Genomic DNA, 13,907 nt, shown 5'->3' with positions numbered 1-13,907 from the left:
ACTTTTGGGTTAAAAAACATCTAATTAGATCTGATAAATTCTATAGGTGAGAGACAGAGAATAGCAGTATGGTCTTTCAGCAGTGTGATTGAAGCTGTAAAGCTTGGGTTGGATTGCATTTGAGCCTGTGTATCAATGTCACAGTAAACCAATAGCAACAAGAGAACACTACACCAGCACCAGCCAAACAAGGATTTCTCTTCCCTACTAATGCTGCTAGCGTTAAAGATAGCAGAGACAGAGATAAAGGGGCTTTCATTTTCTTTTTGCCCATCATGGTTTCTCCACTCCAGTGAAATGACTTCAGTGAGCCTACATCTAACAGAAAATGTCTGATGAAGGTCACTCAGGGCTTTTATTAGGGGGTCTTTGAAAAAGTTTTTTATCCAAGCAGGGACACGCAGCTGTACTCCAGAAGAAACCACTGACCAATCATAACACACTAAATATAGCTGTGCTTGTCCTTTCTCCTCAAAACAATCAGTTTAGTCTGACATAAATTCCCACTGGTGATTTGGTTGCAGCCAAAGACAACGACACATCTGCTCCTGCATGGGGCCTCATGTATAAAAGGCTGCGTAGCTTTCATACCGAAGATGGTGTAAAGTGAGTACAGACAGAAATATTCAGATTTATGACCCCGTATGAATCACCAAGAGGGAGATATAGTGACCCTGTCCGGAGAAAGCCCGGGGCCCCCGTCTGTAGCCAGGACCAGATGTAGGGCTCGTCAGTGAGCGCCTGGTGCCCGAGTTTCCAGTAAGGAAAAAGACTCATGGCCTCCGCCAGGGCTGCGATTTGTCACCAATCCTGTTTGTAGTATTTATGGACAGGATATCGAGGCGTAGTCGGGGTGGGGAGGGGTTGCAGTTCGGTGGGCTCGGGATCTCATCTCTGCTTTTTGCAGATGATGTGGTCCTGATGGCATCATCGGTCTGTGACCTTCAGCACTCACTGGATTGGTTCGCAGCCGAGTGTGAAACGGCTGGGATGAGGATCAGCACCTCTAAATCTGAGGCCATGGTTCTCAGCAGGAAACCGATGGAGTGCTTTCTTCGGGTAGGGAGTGAGTCCTGGCGTGGCTAGCGTCTCCCTTAGAGACAAGGTGAGAAGCTCAGTCATCCGTCGGGAGCTCGGAGTAGAGCCGCTGCTCCTTCGCATTGAAAAGAGCCCGTTGAGGTGGTACGGGCATCTGGCAAGAATGCCACCTGGGGGCCTCCCTAGGGAGGTGTTCCAGGCACGTCCAGCTGGGAGGAGACCTCGGGGAAGACCCCGGACTAGGTGGAGAGATTATATCTCCAACCTGGCCTGGGAACGCCTCGGGATCCCCCAGTCGGAGCTGGTTAATGTGGCTCGGGAAAGGGAAGTTTTGGGTCCCCTGCCGGAGCTGCTCCCCCCGCGACCCGATACCGGATAAGCGGACGAAGACGGATGGATGGATGGAGGGATAGATGGATGGATGGATAAAGATGGTCCGTGCACAAAGTCCTGCGCACATTTCCTTCACATATACTGTACATCACAATCAAAGTGAAATTAAGCACGCGAACAAGCCACCGACCCCAATTGCCTCCTCCCATAAAATAATATGCAACTGACAATAAATGCGCCCCTGATGTCATCTAAGTCTGATCAAAACACAAAAAAACCATTACCAACTCTGAGATTGAGTTTGAGTTGAGTCATAGAGGCAAGAAAAAAAAAAATCTTCGTTTTGGTTTGGTTTGTCATCTCGGATAAGCAACAAGAGAAAATCTGCAAAGCATGAAAAGGAAAGCGAGTAGAGTGGCGGTGCCACAAAAAACACCGTGCATGTCAGTCCAAATGACACAATAAGCAGTTTGAACCCATTGATGTAATGCCATTTATTTTCTGAGTGTAATGTGGAAACTGAATCCAGCGCAGCGGAGTCCAAAACTAACCCAACTCAGGAGGGGGGTGGGGGTGAGACACATGTGAGGCCAGCGTCTCCGGTGACAGTGCACACCCTGGATCTGCTGCGCCACGCACCTCCGCATGAATGAAATGAATACAATAACAGAAATGTCTGCTGCATTATTTAAGAAAATTTAACAATGTTCTAAATAACATAAGCGAATCATTAAAAGAACCGGTTAAAACTACTGATTGGTCGGAGAGAATCGTCACTAATCGTCATCATTACTAGCAACAGACGGGGGTTTCCTGAACAAACCCGCCATTTTTTTTAAAGTGTAGCCAGCTCAAGGGGATAAGCGGGCGTCCACAAAGCGTAGCTCCTATGGCGCCATTGTAATGCTACAAAGCACTCATCCGCCGTTAGCATCCCATTGACTGCCATTCATTTCGGCGCCACTTTGACAGCAAATAACTTCCTTATGCACATTAATACAAATTTTTAATTTAATTTTAAAAACTTTCGAGTTCGTCTCTGCTGATTGTGAATGATTGAGATGTCTCTTGGCACAGCTACCAGAAGACTTACAACTTTCAGACAGGTTGCTCACGTCACAACTACATCATCAAGCTCAGTTGGAGTATGCGCAGTAACGCTCAGCCATCACCAGAAAAGTGCTTCTAATATCCTTTACTGGTCTCTGGCCAGAACAACGGGATCTGTTGGTCCATTTCTTTAACTGTCTAAGAGCCAGCTGCCTCCAGATTCCCCATGTCGAGAATCAAAAACAACACACCTGCGACGTTGTGTGTGTATATGTGTGTGTGTCGTGTTTGGCCACGGCAGTTTCTCGAGTTGTTGCTATGACGACCAGCAACGCTTGCCTCGCGCGTGAGGCTGTACTAATTATCTGCAATGGAAAAAGGAGGACGGGGAGCGAGCCGAGTAGAGCTGGTACGTGGGTAAGCGCCATTACTTACACATCATCTATGGGATCAATTACGCATTGCACAACTTTGCCCACCTGCGTTTCTTTCTGCGGAGACGGATCCCAGCTTGTGTGACAACCCACACATTCTCACGGCAAGTTCACTTTTATAAATCACACCGTGTGCGTGACAACCAGCATACGCAACCTTTTTGTGCCTACACAATGTTTACACATGAGGCCCCTGGTCTTTAAAAATACAAAAGAAAAACAAAGAGAGAGGCCTCAGGCGATAATTGATAAGAGGTGGTTTGCAACCTGAACTGACTGCTGAGCGTGTCCTTACCTTGTGCTCCAACAGGACACAGCTGAGCACCTGAAGACAGGCGTCCACGCCCAGCAGCTCTAAGGGCAGGTGCAGAGGGAAGTCGACCATGGAGAAGCGAGAGTTGTCAGGCAGGGCAAAGGTGAGTGGCCGTTTGAGTTCATGTGGTAAGACTTCCACATCCACACGCCTCTGACCAGCCACTGGTACCGGTGAACGAAGCAACCGGTACACCCAGGATTCAATCTCCCGCAGGTCGGCCAGCAGCTGGCTGCCTTTCTCTTCCACCGACAGTACCCCAGTGAATACTCGCCACATGGTGTCCCTAGGAAGGACAGAAACGGAGGGTGTATTCAGAGTCATTCCTTTACAATATATTATTATTTTTAATTATACATTATTTTTATTAATTCTTGATCTATAAAATGTCTAATGTCCTATTAAGTTCTGTTACCCAAATGTGCCGTTTGTGTTTTATATATATATATATATATATATATATATATATATATATATATATATATATATATATATATATATATATATGTTTACACTTATAATTAAACAAAACAGAGTCAAAAGTCAAATTGGAGAAGCTAAAATCAGTAAATATCTGGTATTTTTGTTTGATAAACCTAAAGACTAATTGGTTTAGCACTAGCTGAAGAGGCCTAAAACATGTAAAACAGAATGAATAACATAATTTGGCCTTTATACTGCCACCCCCTCCCCTGCACCCAAAAATAACTAAACAAAATTGAAACAGGACTAGTACACAGTGTGATATAAATTGTAGCACAAAAGCCATTCTTAAAAGGCAACTCTTTACTTGAACTAATTGTGTCTCAAGTTGAAAAAAATCACTGCCATTTTAAACAAATGAAAAAACTGTATGAAGAAAAGCCCACTGCACATTGTGTGACCCCATGAATACACACACACACAAACATACATATACAGTGGCTCTTATTGGCATTGTTATAATCATAACAATCATATGTTGAACCGACAATATGCAAAATACGTTAGGCTTAACAAATAATAAATATTGATGTCAGTCAACAGTAATTTTAGGATTAAAACAGATTCAACTAAATCTTTTGCTCATTTTATTGCCTCAAACAGCAACCACAATTAGATTGAAAACACAGGAGAGGCTCTTAAGCATTTGGCGAAATATTGATGTGCAAACCCCTTCACTCTACACACACAAGGTGTCATTAAACCCTCTCTAGAGTGTATACTCAGTGTGTGTGTAACAAGGAGGGAGATAAATCATTAGTCTTTTGAAGCCCTCCCACCAACTGCAGCTGCTAACCGAAGGCAGCCAGAGACCTCAATCTGTCAGGGCCGCCATAACACAAAGCGCTCGCAGCCATTATGCAATGGCTCTCCTCCTCCTCTGTCACTGCCACACCACTTTTCAACCAACCATGTCGGGAGAAAAAAAAAAGATTCTCAGGTCTGTGCAGCCTTAGGCTTGAATGGCCTTCGAGACTGTCAAGGAAACTACAGATCTATACTAATCTGTGGTACCTCACATGATTTTTATGTGACAAATGCATCTGATTGATTGATGATATGAGGTTCCGCTGCAGCATGTTACCAGAAACAAAAGGCCAAGATATGAGATTTACTGACATCCCTACTAAGTCTTGTAGTGAGACAAATGGGGGAGAGCTGTGCAGGTTCTACAGCTAGGCTAGGAATGGAAGACTGTGGAGATAACAAATGCACCTTGGCTGACCAAAAATCATCCATTCATACTGGGCCTAAGCCAGTCTACCACCCCTGGTGGTTAATTGTGAAAAATACACATACATTATGATCAACACTTTGCTTTGAATCTAATAAATACTTTGCTGAATGCCATTTCTTCTGACTGTTATGTATACAGTGGGTGTACCATGCAGCTCCTCCACACTTATTTTCTGGTTTAGGGTTTTAACTTGTACCCTTTTTTATAAAATTAAAAAGGGGGCATTACTAAAAAAACGGCTCAAGTATTAACAATTTGGCTTATCCAACTGAACTAAATTAAAATACAAACAAACAATTATATAGCATGTATTATTCCTAAAACATGTCTTCATGCATTAACTTAAACCTATAGCACTTGATGAAATATTTGCTGTGATAAAAAAATGCACTGTGGATATTTTGGTTGCCGTTATTTATCATCGAGGTGGAGTGTGATTATAGCGTACTGTGAAAACATGACACAACAAACAAGCTGCAGATGGCCCGCAAAGCTGCATGGAGCCACAGACAAAACCTCTTGTTTTAATTCTGCTACGCAAACATACACATAACAATTGGACAGTGAGAGAAGCAGATGGTCAAGAAAGAAAGCGGTAGGCATTGCAACAACAACAACAAAAAGAACATCAGCAGGAACACTGTAAAACAACAAATCTGCTATTTATTGTATAACTTTCTAGCCTTGAAAATGTTAAACTGAAGCAAAAAAGGATTTTAAGCAACTGTGTTAATGCTGTGTTTGTGTGGTCAATATTTTGAATGCAACACCATGTCAGCATGAATGTAATGATGCTATGCAACAGCTTACAGATGATCAAGCATGAGCTGCATTCACCTAATTTTGTTGCGATTTTAAGCAGTTCCAATCAATTCTTTTCAAAGAATTGCATGTATAGATTTAGGGCCATTTACTTTGAACAAGACTTTCTGGCCCCCAAACCCTAGAAGCTGTGAAGTTTTTTACAGTTTGGCAATACAAAAATGACCAAGTCAAGGACACAAAATCTATGGCGGGAAAGTAAATACCTTGGTTTCATTAAAGTCAAAGATTTTATGCACTTTGTAAAACGAATGTTCTCATGGGAATCTGCCTGATAATGAGACCTTGTGGTCAAAGTTGAGTGTCAAAGCAATATGTAATCTGAGAAGCATGAACGTAGTCAGTATTTTCATTGCAATCAACCAGATATAAGTATTTCTAGTGTACAAAGTTTGTTTTGACAGTGGCCAAAAGAACTTTGATAGATCCACCTTTCAACCAAAATAGCGTTAAGCGGGGGCATCTAAGATGGTAAATGTGTACTTTTAATGTGCACCAAGATGAAATGGTACACATATAAACAAAACAAATGTATTTATGTAGGTATGTATGTATCAACATCTGAAGACGCAATCTGAAGCCTCACCTCTGGGTGGTGCGAGGAAGCCCAGCTCGTTGAGTTAGCCTCTGACTGCAGCAGTCCACCAGCCTCTTGAGAATATATAAGCATTCCCTAAAGGTGGAGAAGAAGGGGTAGTGGCTCAGTATGCACAGCGAGGTCAGCGTGCTGTTGCGGTTCCTCGCTGCCATTTTAGCAGCGCTTCGTCTCTGCTGTGGGGACTTGGTGGCATTCAGCTCGGCACCTGGTTGTCCGCCCTCTTCTCCAGAGGCAGGCGGAGGTGCTGACTCAGCATTGTTAGGTGGCGATAACGTGGAGGCTGGGCCTCCACTGCTGCCATCGGACCCATCACTGGCGGTCTCCGCCGCCTGTGCTGCTGTCTCTGTGTGGCCGCTCTTGTCCCCGCGAGCACGATGATGTCCTCGCTGAAAGGAACGGTAGAAGTTGACGCAGATTCCGTAGCGGGTGATTCCGGAGTCCTTGTCGGTCAGCGTGAACACAAACGAGGAGTCGTCGCGGAGGCTAACCCTACGCTGGCGAATACTCAGGCAGCCCTCTGGCTGGCAGAAAAACACCACGTCTGGTGGGAGCGGGAAGTCGTGGTGGTCCTCCAGTGGGTAGCGGCGGAGGAGCTGAGGTGTCTGGGCCACACTGTCACTACTTGGTTGCCTGGAGGGGAGATGGACAAACAGTTGTTTTGTCTTTAAAGCAGTTGTAGTGCTATGCCCATCATTAGTTCTAGGTGGTTTAAAAACTCTGTTTTCTGTGCATTTTATAACTTATATCTGATGTATCTGCAAATTCATTTCCCTTAAATAAACACAGCTTTTAATTTAAAATGGTCACTATGTGATGACAGAAGAATTTCACAAGAGAAGAATCAAATCACTTGATAGCAGAACACCATGGTTAACAAAGACATGACAGTAGTCCAGGGTTAAAGAAGCAAATTTGAAACTATATTTAGCTGTTAATATCAAAATACACCCATCCCACAACAACTCTGAACCTCCCCTTAAACACTCACTAAATGTTCCAGTAGAGATATTCGGCGGCTAACTCTAAAAACAGTGGCAGGCAGGACAGTTCTCTCATTTCAATTTGTGTTCATGTGAATCATCCTTTTCCCCTGTGGCTACCGCACTTCACTTGCAAACTCCAAAACAAACTTGGAAAGTGTTAAATGAAGCTAACTCTGTTCAAAAAACATCCAGTCCCAACAAGACATTAGTGTACAGCGCGAGAGGCGATGGGGCCAAAGTGTTAATGAGTTTCTGCAGGGCAGAGGTGGAAGATGACTAAACTAGCAGGAAGTCCAGTTTGTCTGCTTATTATACGCCAATATTCAGCGCCTCCTTATGACTAAATGGGCTAAGATATTCCTTTAAACCAAAACTACTCCTAAAAGTCGGATTAAGTTCTTACCTTGCTCCGACTACCACCAAGTAGTCAAGAAGACGAGGGCACATTTTCTTTTTCTCCATCTTGGATTGGCCACGTCCCGTCTGTCACGGCATCCAGGATTTATGTTCTCTTTTGAGTCAGTGTTGCCTTTCCATCACAACTGGGAAAGATGAGGCGTAAAGTTGAAACACAGCTCCTTGATTATCATTGTGAAGGTTAAAAAAAATGACAGAATCAAACCTGTAACACAAGAAAAACAGGGGGGGGGTCAGTGTAAACCTGTGAGAGAAACAATGTGAATGCAGTATGAAGAAATCTGGTGCACTACACTGCGTGACCCCGGCCAGCCACGTGATTTTTCAGAGTTACAAAATTGGGCTTAATATGGCTTCATGATTTATAGTCTATGACCCATTTATTTTTTATGTCAAGGACTATAAAGAAGTTGTTGTGTTCACCATTACTCTACTCAGGTTTTCAGCAGTCTCCCCTTTCACATACTACTTCAGTAAGTATTACCACTTTTTTCTTTTTTTTTTTTTTTTTAAACACAAGAAGCCTTTCAACCCTACATAACAGAAGGTGGGTCACATACAGGTACATTTAGACTGGCATGGCATCTTCTTTGTTCAGATTTATAAGATAGATTTTTTTTAGCAGTTGAGAAAAACATAAGAGCAGACAGAAAACCATTTAGAGCTCAAAGAACTCATCAGGGAAGAAATTTCATTTCACAAACTATAATGACGGATCGGCAAAGATGCTGAATGTGATTGCATTGCATTCTGGTTTTTGTTCAACTGTTAAAATCTGACTCTGGGATAAAAAGCCCCTGGACATCATATAGATAGTTCGGATAGTAGATCTTTTAAGATGATTTCTTTCTATGAAACATTGTACTGTCTAGGGCTGGGCGATGTGGAGAAAATCAAATATCACGATATATTTGACCAAATATCACGATATCAATACCGCAAAGATAATGTAGCGTTGACTATCGGTGCTTTCACAAAATATTTTCACATTGAGATTTTTGATAAATAATCATCAGTAATGTGGATATAATGACTAAGTGGGTAAAAACAAATAATAGAACAGCTAGAGCAGTCTGGTAAGTTCAGAAAATGACATCAGTTGCAGCCTTTAAAAACAGGAAGACACCACTTATGCCATATTACAATCTTACGATACCCAAAATCAAAGACAATATCTAGATATATCAATTCATGATATTGCCATAAATTGATATTTTGCCCAGCTCTAATTGTACCTCTGCTAGAACTTTCCCTGCAATGTCACGAATGAAAGATGTTAACAATGGTGTTGTGGTGACGTTTTTACAGAGTGATCATCTCTGTAGGAGCACAAAATCTGTCCGACATGACAAGCCTACATCAGCATCTCCAGTGTACAACCAGGTTGCCTACGTTTTACCTCAAATAACAGAAGGGGATAAAAGCATCCATTTAAAGAGAGTAGACTCAAAAATGCATGGTAAATTCTTGTAGTGTTTTAGTATTGATTTGTTATGACCATCATACCAGCTGCTTATTTTTAATGAAAAGGATAAAGATTTTCAGTAGAGGCCATAGTAAGCTGCTTAGGGACCTTGGTGGAATAAGATCCCTTCATAGCTTGTACTGTGACCCTGCGACTGACTGGTAACTGTAGCAAACTCAACCAGCACCTCTACAGATTCCTCTTCCCAATGCTTGGAGCCACTTTCAGCTCCAGTCTTGCATCATCTCATAGATGCCACAACATACTGTAATGTTTAAAAGGGGAACTATGCTATACTTTTTTTTTTACCTTACTTTACCTTAAGTGAACCACTTATGAGTCATTGAAATAGTTATATGACTTTTTTTGAGTTGATTGGTGGTTGTCTCGCTAACCCCCTAGCGCCTGTGAGAGGAAAAGCCACCCTTGCAACTTTCAGCCAGCGAGCTGCCGGCCTCAGCATCACAAATTGCACGATGTCAGGTCTCGCGATGTAACGATTTGCTTTACGGCACTGCACACATACGCTCTTTCAGGAACCGGCTAACAAGGTAGCGATGGAGTTTTTCACACTATCGTCATGGCTGAGCCGGCACAAAAATAGCAGAAAGCTAAGAAAGCATTGTCGGAACAGAGAAAGCGGAAACGACAGACTGAGGTGTCAGACAAAAGTAAACATGGGAGCTGCCAAATATGTATTCCAAAGCTGTAGGGGGAGCTCTATAGAGAAACATGCGTGCAAAAAGCAAAGAAATGGCAAAAAATGAGTAGCACCAAACACAATGTCTGCAGTATTGAGGGCAAAAGAAGTTACACAATGTTTTGCTCTGCATGACAGAAGACAATCTTTTTTTTTTTTTTTTACATTTACATCTGCATTTATGACAAAACCTAGAGACTTTGAATTTAATTCAATTTTATTTAAAGTATCAATTCATAACAAGAGTTATCTTGAGACACTTTACAGATAGAGTAGGTCTAGACCACACGCTATAATTTACAAGGACCCAACAGTTCTAGTAGTTCCCTTCAGAGCAAGCAACAGTGTGAGGGAGGAAAACATCCCTTTTAGGAAGAAACCTGGGAAAGACCCAGACATCAACGAGTCATTTATCAATTTATATTAAAATTACATATAAACATCCTTTCCTACTCTATTTTGACTGGAAATGCTTCCAACATGCTTGCGTGTTGCATGAAAAATATACATTGGTTCTATTTCTAACATGCATGCATTTTCGACACAGCTTGAGCCACAGGTGAGGCATGCGTGTCACACCAACCTTAACATGGGCATTTTCATTACAAACTTGTGTCTGCGGTAAAAGTCTGGCTTATTGAGGCTACACATTGTTATAAAATGGCAGCTCTACAAAGAAGCCTGAATGCTAACTGCTAATGCTTTAGACTGCTGAAAACGCATATAAATGAGTATACTTACATACATTACTTTTCAAAACAGTGAAACAGGGACAATAAAAAAAAATATCTGACAAGACAAGCCCACATTTACAACTGTAGTCTGATGAAATAGAAAATGTACAATGTAGTGACAGGATCTACTTTTACCAGAGCATGTCATACCACAGTGAACAGCCTTTAACCTAACACCAACAAATGCCTCATTCAGAAACTCCACCCTGAAACGTAAACACTATACCCAGAAGAGTATTCCACTATCCCTTAAAGGCTGTTATCTCTGCACTGATAAGCTAATGGATGTATCATTTAGCCAGTGGTTCATACTGTACAATGGATTTCTATTAAAAGAGTCACCTAGGGGAGAAAGGACTAGACTATTTTCAAATAGAAAATGTGCCAAGTCTAAAATGAGCAGACCTCTAATCACATGCAAGCCAGATCCAGGCTAAGAAAAAATAATATTAACATTAACTCCTAATATTTTAGATAACCAAAGAAAACTCTGAACTTCAAGTGTAATTGCATGTATTTATTTGAGTTTCATCAAATTCAAAAGGCCCATTAAAAAAAAAACATGGTTTATATGTCATAAAACATAGAAACAAGGGTAATACATAACTACTAAGATTGGAATTTCTGCACATTTTGTATACAAACGGGGGTTGCGCCGTTGTCCAGCAGCAGTATCACATTTTCCCAAAAGGTGTCAAAGTGCACTGGATACCTTTCAGAGGCAGTACACCTGTTTGTTAACGCAGCCTGACCAATTTTGTGTTGTTGTTAATTGTCCATGTTTGTCCATGGGGAATTACATGCGTTATTGACTTGCCAATAGGTTTCCCTCTCAAAGGCTTCAGAGCTAATTTACTACCTAAACAGAAAGCCTGTCGTTCCAAAATGAAATGCTTATGAACAACCACTTGTTTGGCTTTATGTTATAATTGATATCAGCATAAATAAAGAGAATGCATCTCTATCTATACTGTTGGAAAAAAAAATTGTTTGGCTGTAAAGCCTAGACATTAACACCATAACATCACAACCTAATGCGATTAACACATGGCGAAATGCATGACTAAATGTAAATGAGTGGCAACTATAAGTAAATGACATTTCATGTGAATTTGCAGATACACTACTCAAAGACAACGGGCCAGACAAATGGACTGTGTGTCGCCTATGTCACACATCCTATTGCAAGGTGTCATTAACCCCAGCAGCCATGGCAGCTGTGTCCAGTGGACATTAGGGGGGAATTTATCACACAGGGCTTCAGATGCATTATGTGTCTAATTATGTCTAATAGCTCTACTTGTCAGTAGAGGAGCCATTCACAGAGGGACATAATACAAGACTGAACTAGACTCATCTTAATGGAGCATGATGGTACAAGGTCAAGAATTGTACTTAATTATGGAATCAAGCCAAAATAGAGAATGCTGTTGCCATTATATTCAACACATTAGAATAAAACATAGTTTAGCCACATTATGGAACACTTGTAGTTATCATGGTTGGGAAAAGAATAAGGTTGTCCATACTTTAAAAGGGTTAACATAACGAATGAGTAGGTTGACTAAACACTGTGCAATATTTGATGTGTGCGGTGCCCTAAGAAGACACCGTTCAAACAGCACTCCGTAGTGGGCTGAACCATGTCTTGTTGAGTCGGCACTCATCCCGTTTAGTAAAATTATTCAAATACACTGCAAGCACAACTGTCAGCTCAATGAACCAGAAGTCCAACTGTCACTGAACATAAATATGTTTATACTCTCAGACAGGTAATGATACATATGCCCTCATGTTGAAACACTCCATTTCTAAAGGTAGTTTTTTTACACTATTCTACCTATTTCCACAGACATGGCACAGCTCTGAGCATGCCGCAGAGTGGTGAAAACTTGAACCTTCTTCACAGCAATGGCTAAATATAGAGAGCAAATAATTCCAACCACATTATATATTCCAACAGCCTATGCAGAACACAAATCTCAACCCTCTTTATATTTGCAAAACCATCAGGACAATGAATCAACATGCAGGTCTGGCAACATAAATGCCTCCTGGTGCCAGGCCAAATGGCTATTTCACAAAGCAGCAGAGCTGGTGCCATCCAGCACAAAGATACAGGACCACACATTATTTTTAGATGAGGGTGACTACGCCACTTCCCTGATTGTACTGTGTGTATTGAGCCTCTGTTTCTCTCTCTAAAAACAGAAAAAGAAAGAATCATCACAACACAGTGTAATCCTCAAAGGCAAGATAATAATGAAGGTTAACACAACAGATGAATTTGGTCAGAGTTGTCAGCAGACTGCACTCACTGCTTATGTAAGCACAGAGAGGAGATAGATATGATTCACAGGCCTCCATCATGGATGGCGTTTCTTGCCAGTCACTGTGAACAGCAGGACGCAGCAATGGAGAAGACTGTTGGAGTAGTTGTAATTCAGAAGGACGAAGTGTGGATTAAGAAAAGCATTGACAGTTGTAGTCTCACTTTTAGATTGCAATCTTTTCTTATTAGACCAACCATACATCGTAACACAGCTAAACAGTTCTAAAAACTATTGTTGGTCCCAAAATTCACAAAAGCAAAGCACTGGCAGTGTTCCGTTGTCTGTAGATAAATATTTGTATGTGTTGACATTTGATGTCAATCCTACAGTTTTCATTTGTAACATATATATATATCTATGTATATATATATATATATCTAACATATGCATATATCTGTGCTCAGTAGTATTCAGTACTCTAATACATTCTTATCTAATATTTTTGATATATCAGAATACATATGACTTTTTTTAGCACCAAGGTGAAATTGGTTTATTCATTCTATACTACTATTATATACCTCCTCCTTGCTGACATTGATAACTACCTCATCCTTCTGGTGATTCAATCCATTAAAGATTAAATCAATAGCATTATTTCATCAGTCGTGTTTGTGTCGGAAGCTGGTTGGACATTGTGTAAGATAATACCACTGCCGAACGATGCAGTAACCGCGATACGTTTACAATCCAATATGGTTAGATACAGTTACAGCTAACGTTAGGTAGAGTTGTAGAAGGCATTTTACTATCCAACAAGCCAACGGTGGAGATTAGAGACATACAATGAGAGGACAGCATTCACAGTAACAAACTTGAAAAGGCGATGCCAACGCCTCCTGATAGCTCCAGGTTTTTAGTCATTTGTTTTGTATTCATGACAAACTGTCAGAACGTGTTTAATTCTCGATGTTAATCCCTAACGATGCGTCCTCTCACCTCCATGTTCAACCATAAAGATGCATCC

At 41.3% G+C, this 13,907-nt stretch overlaps 1 protein-coding gene across 35 annotated transcripts in view; it reads right to left on the bottom strand.

The window, feature by feature from the left end:
* The window catches only part of madd (MAP-kinase activating death domain), a 62,172-nt gene that overhangs the window by 47,433 nt on the left and 832 nt on the right, over positions 1-13,907 (bottom strand). For all 35 annotated transcript variants that reach the window (XM_032519349.1, XM_032519365.1, XM_032519378.1 and 32 more), the window contains exons 2-4: positions 7,695-7,913; positions 6,297-6,938; positions 3,151-3,454 (exon numbers count right to left, since the gene is read on the bottom strand). In XM_032519349.1, the coding sequence (XP_032375240.1) occupies positions 3,151-3,454; positions 6,297-6,938; positions 7,695-7,753 (1,005 nt within the window). In that variant the 5' untranslated portion in view covers positions 7,754-7,913. The remainder of the gene's footprint in view (positions 1-3,150; positions 3,455-6,296; positions 6,939-7,694; positions 7,914-13,907) is intronic.

The sequence above is a fragment of the Etheostoma spectabile genome, chromosome 1, assembly GCF_008692095.1.
Source record: "Etheostoma spectabile isolate EspeVRDwgs_2016 chromosome 1, UIUC_Espe_1.0, whole genome shotgun sequence".
Lineage (NCBI taxonomy): Eukaryota > Metazoa > Chordata > Actinopteri > Perciformes > Percidae > Etheostoma > Etheostoma spectabile.
The sequence above is the reverse complement of the archived record's forward strand: the minus strand, read 5'-3'. Positions and strand labels throughout refer to the sequence as shown.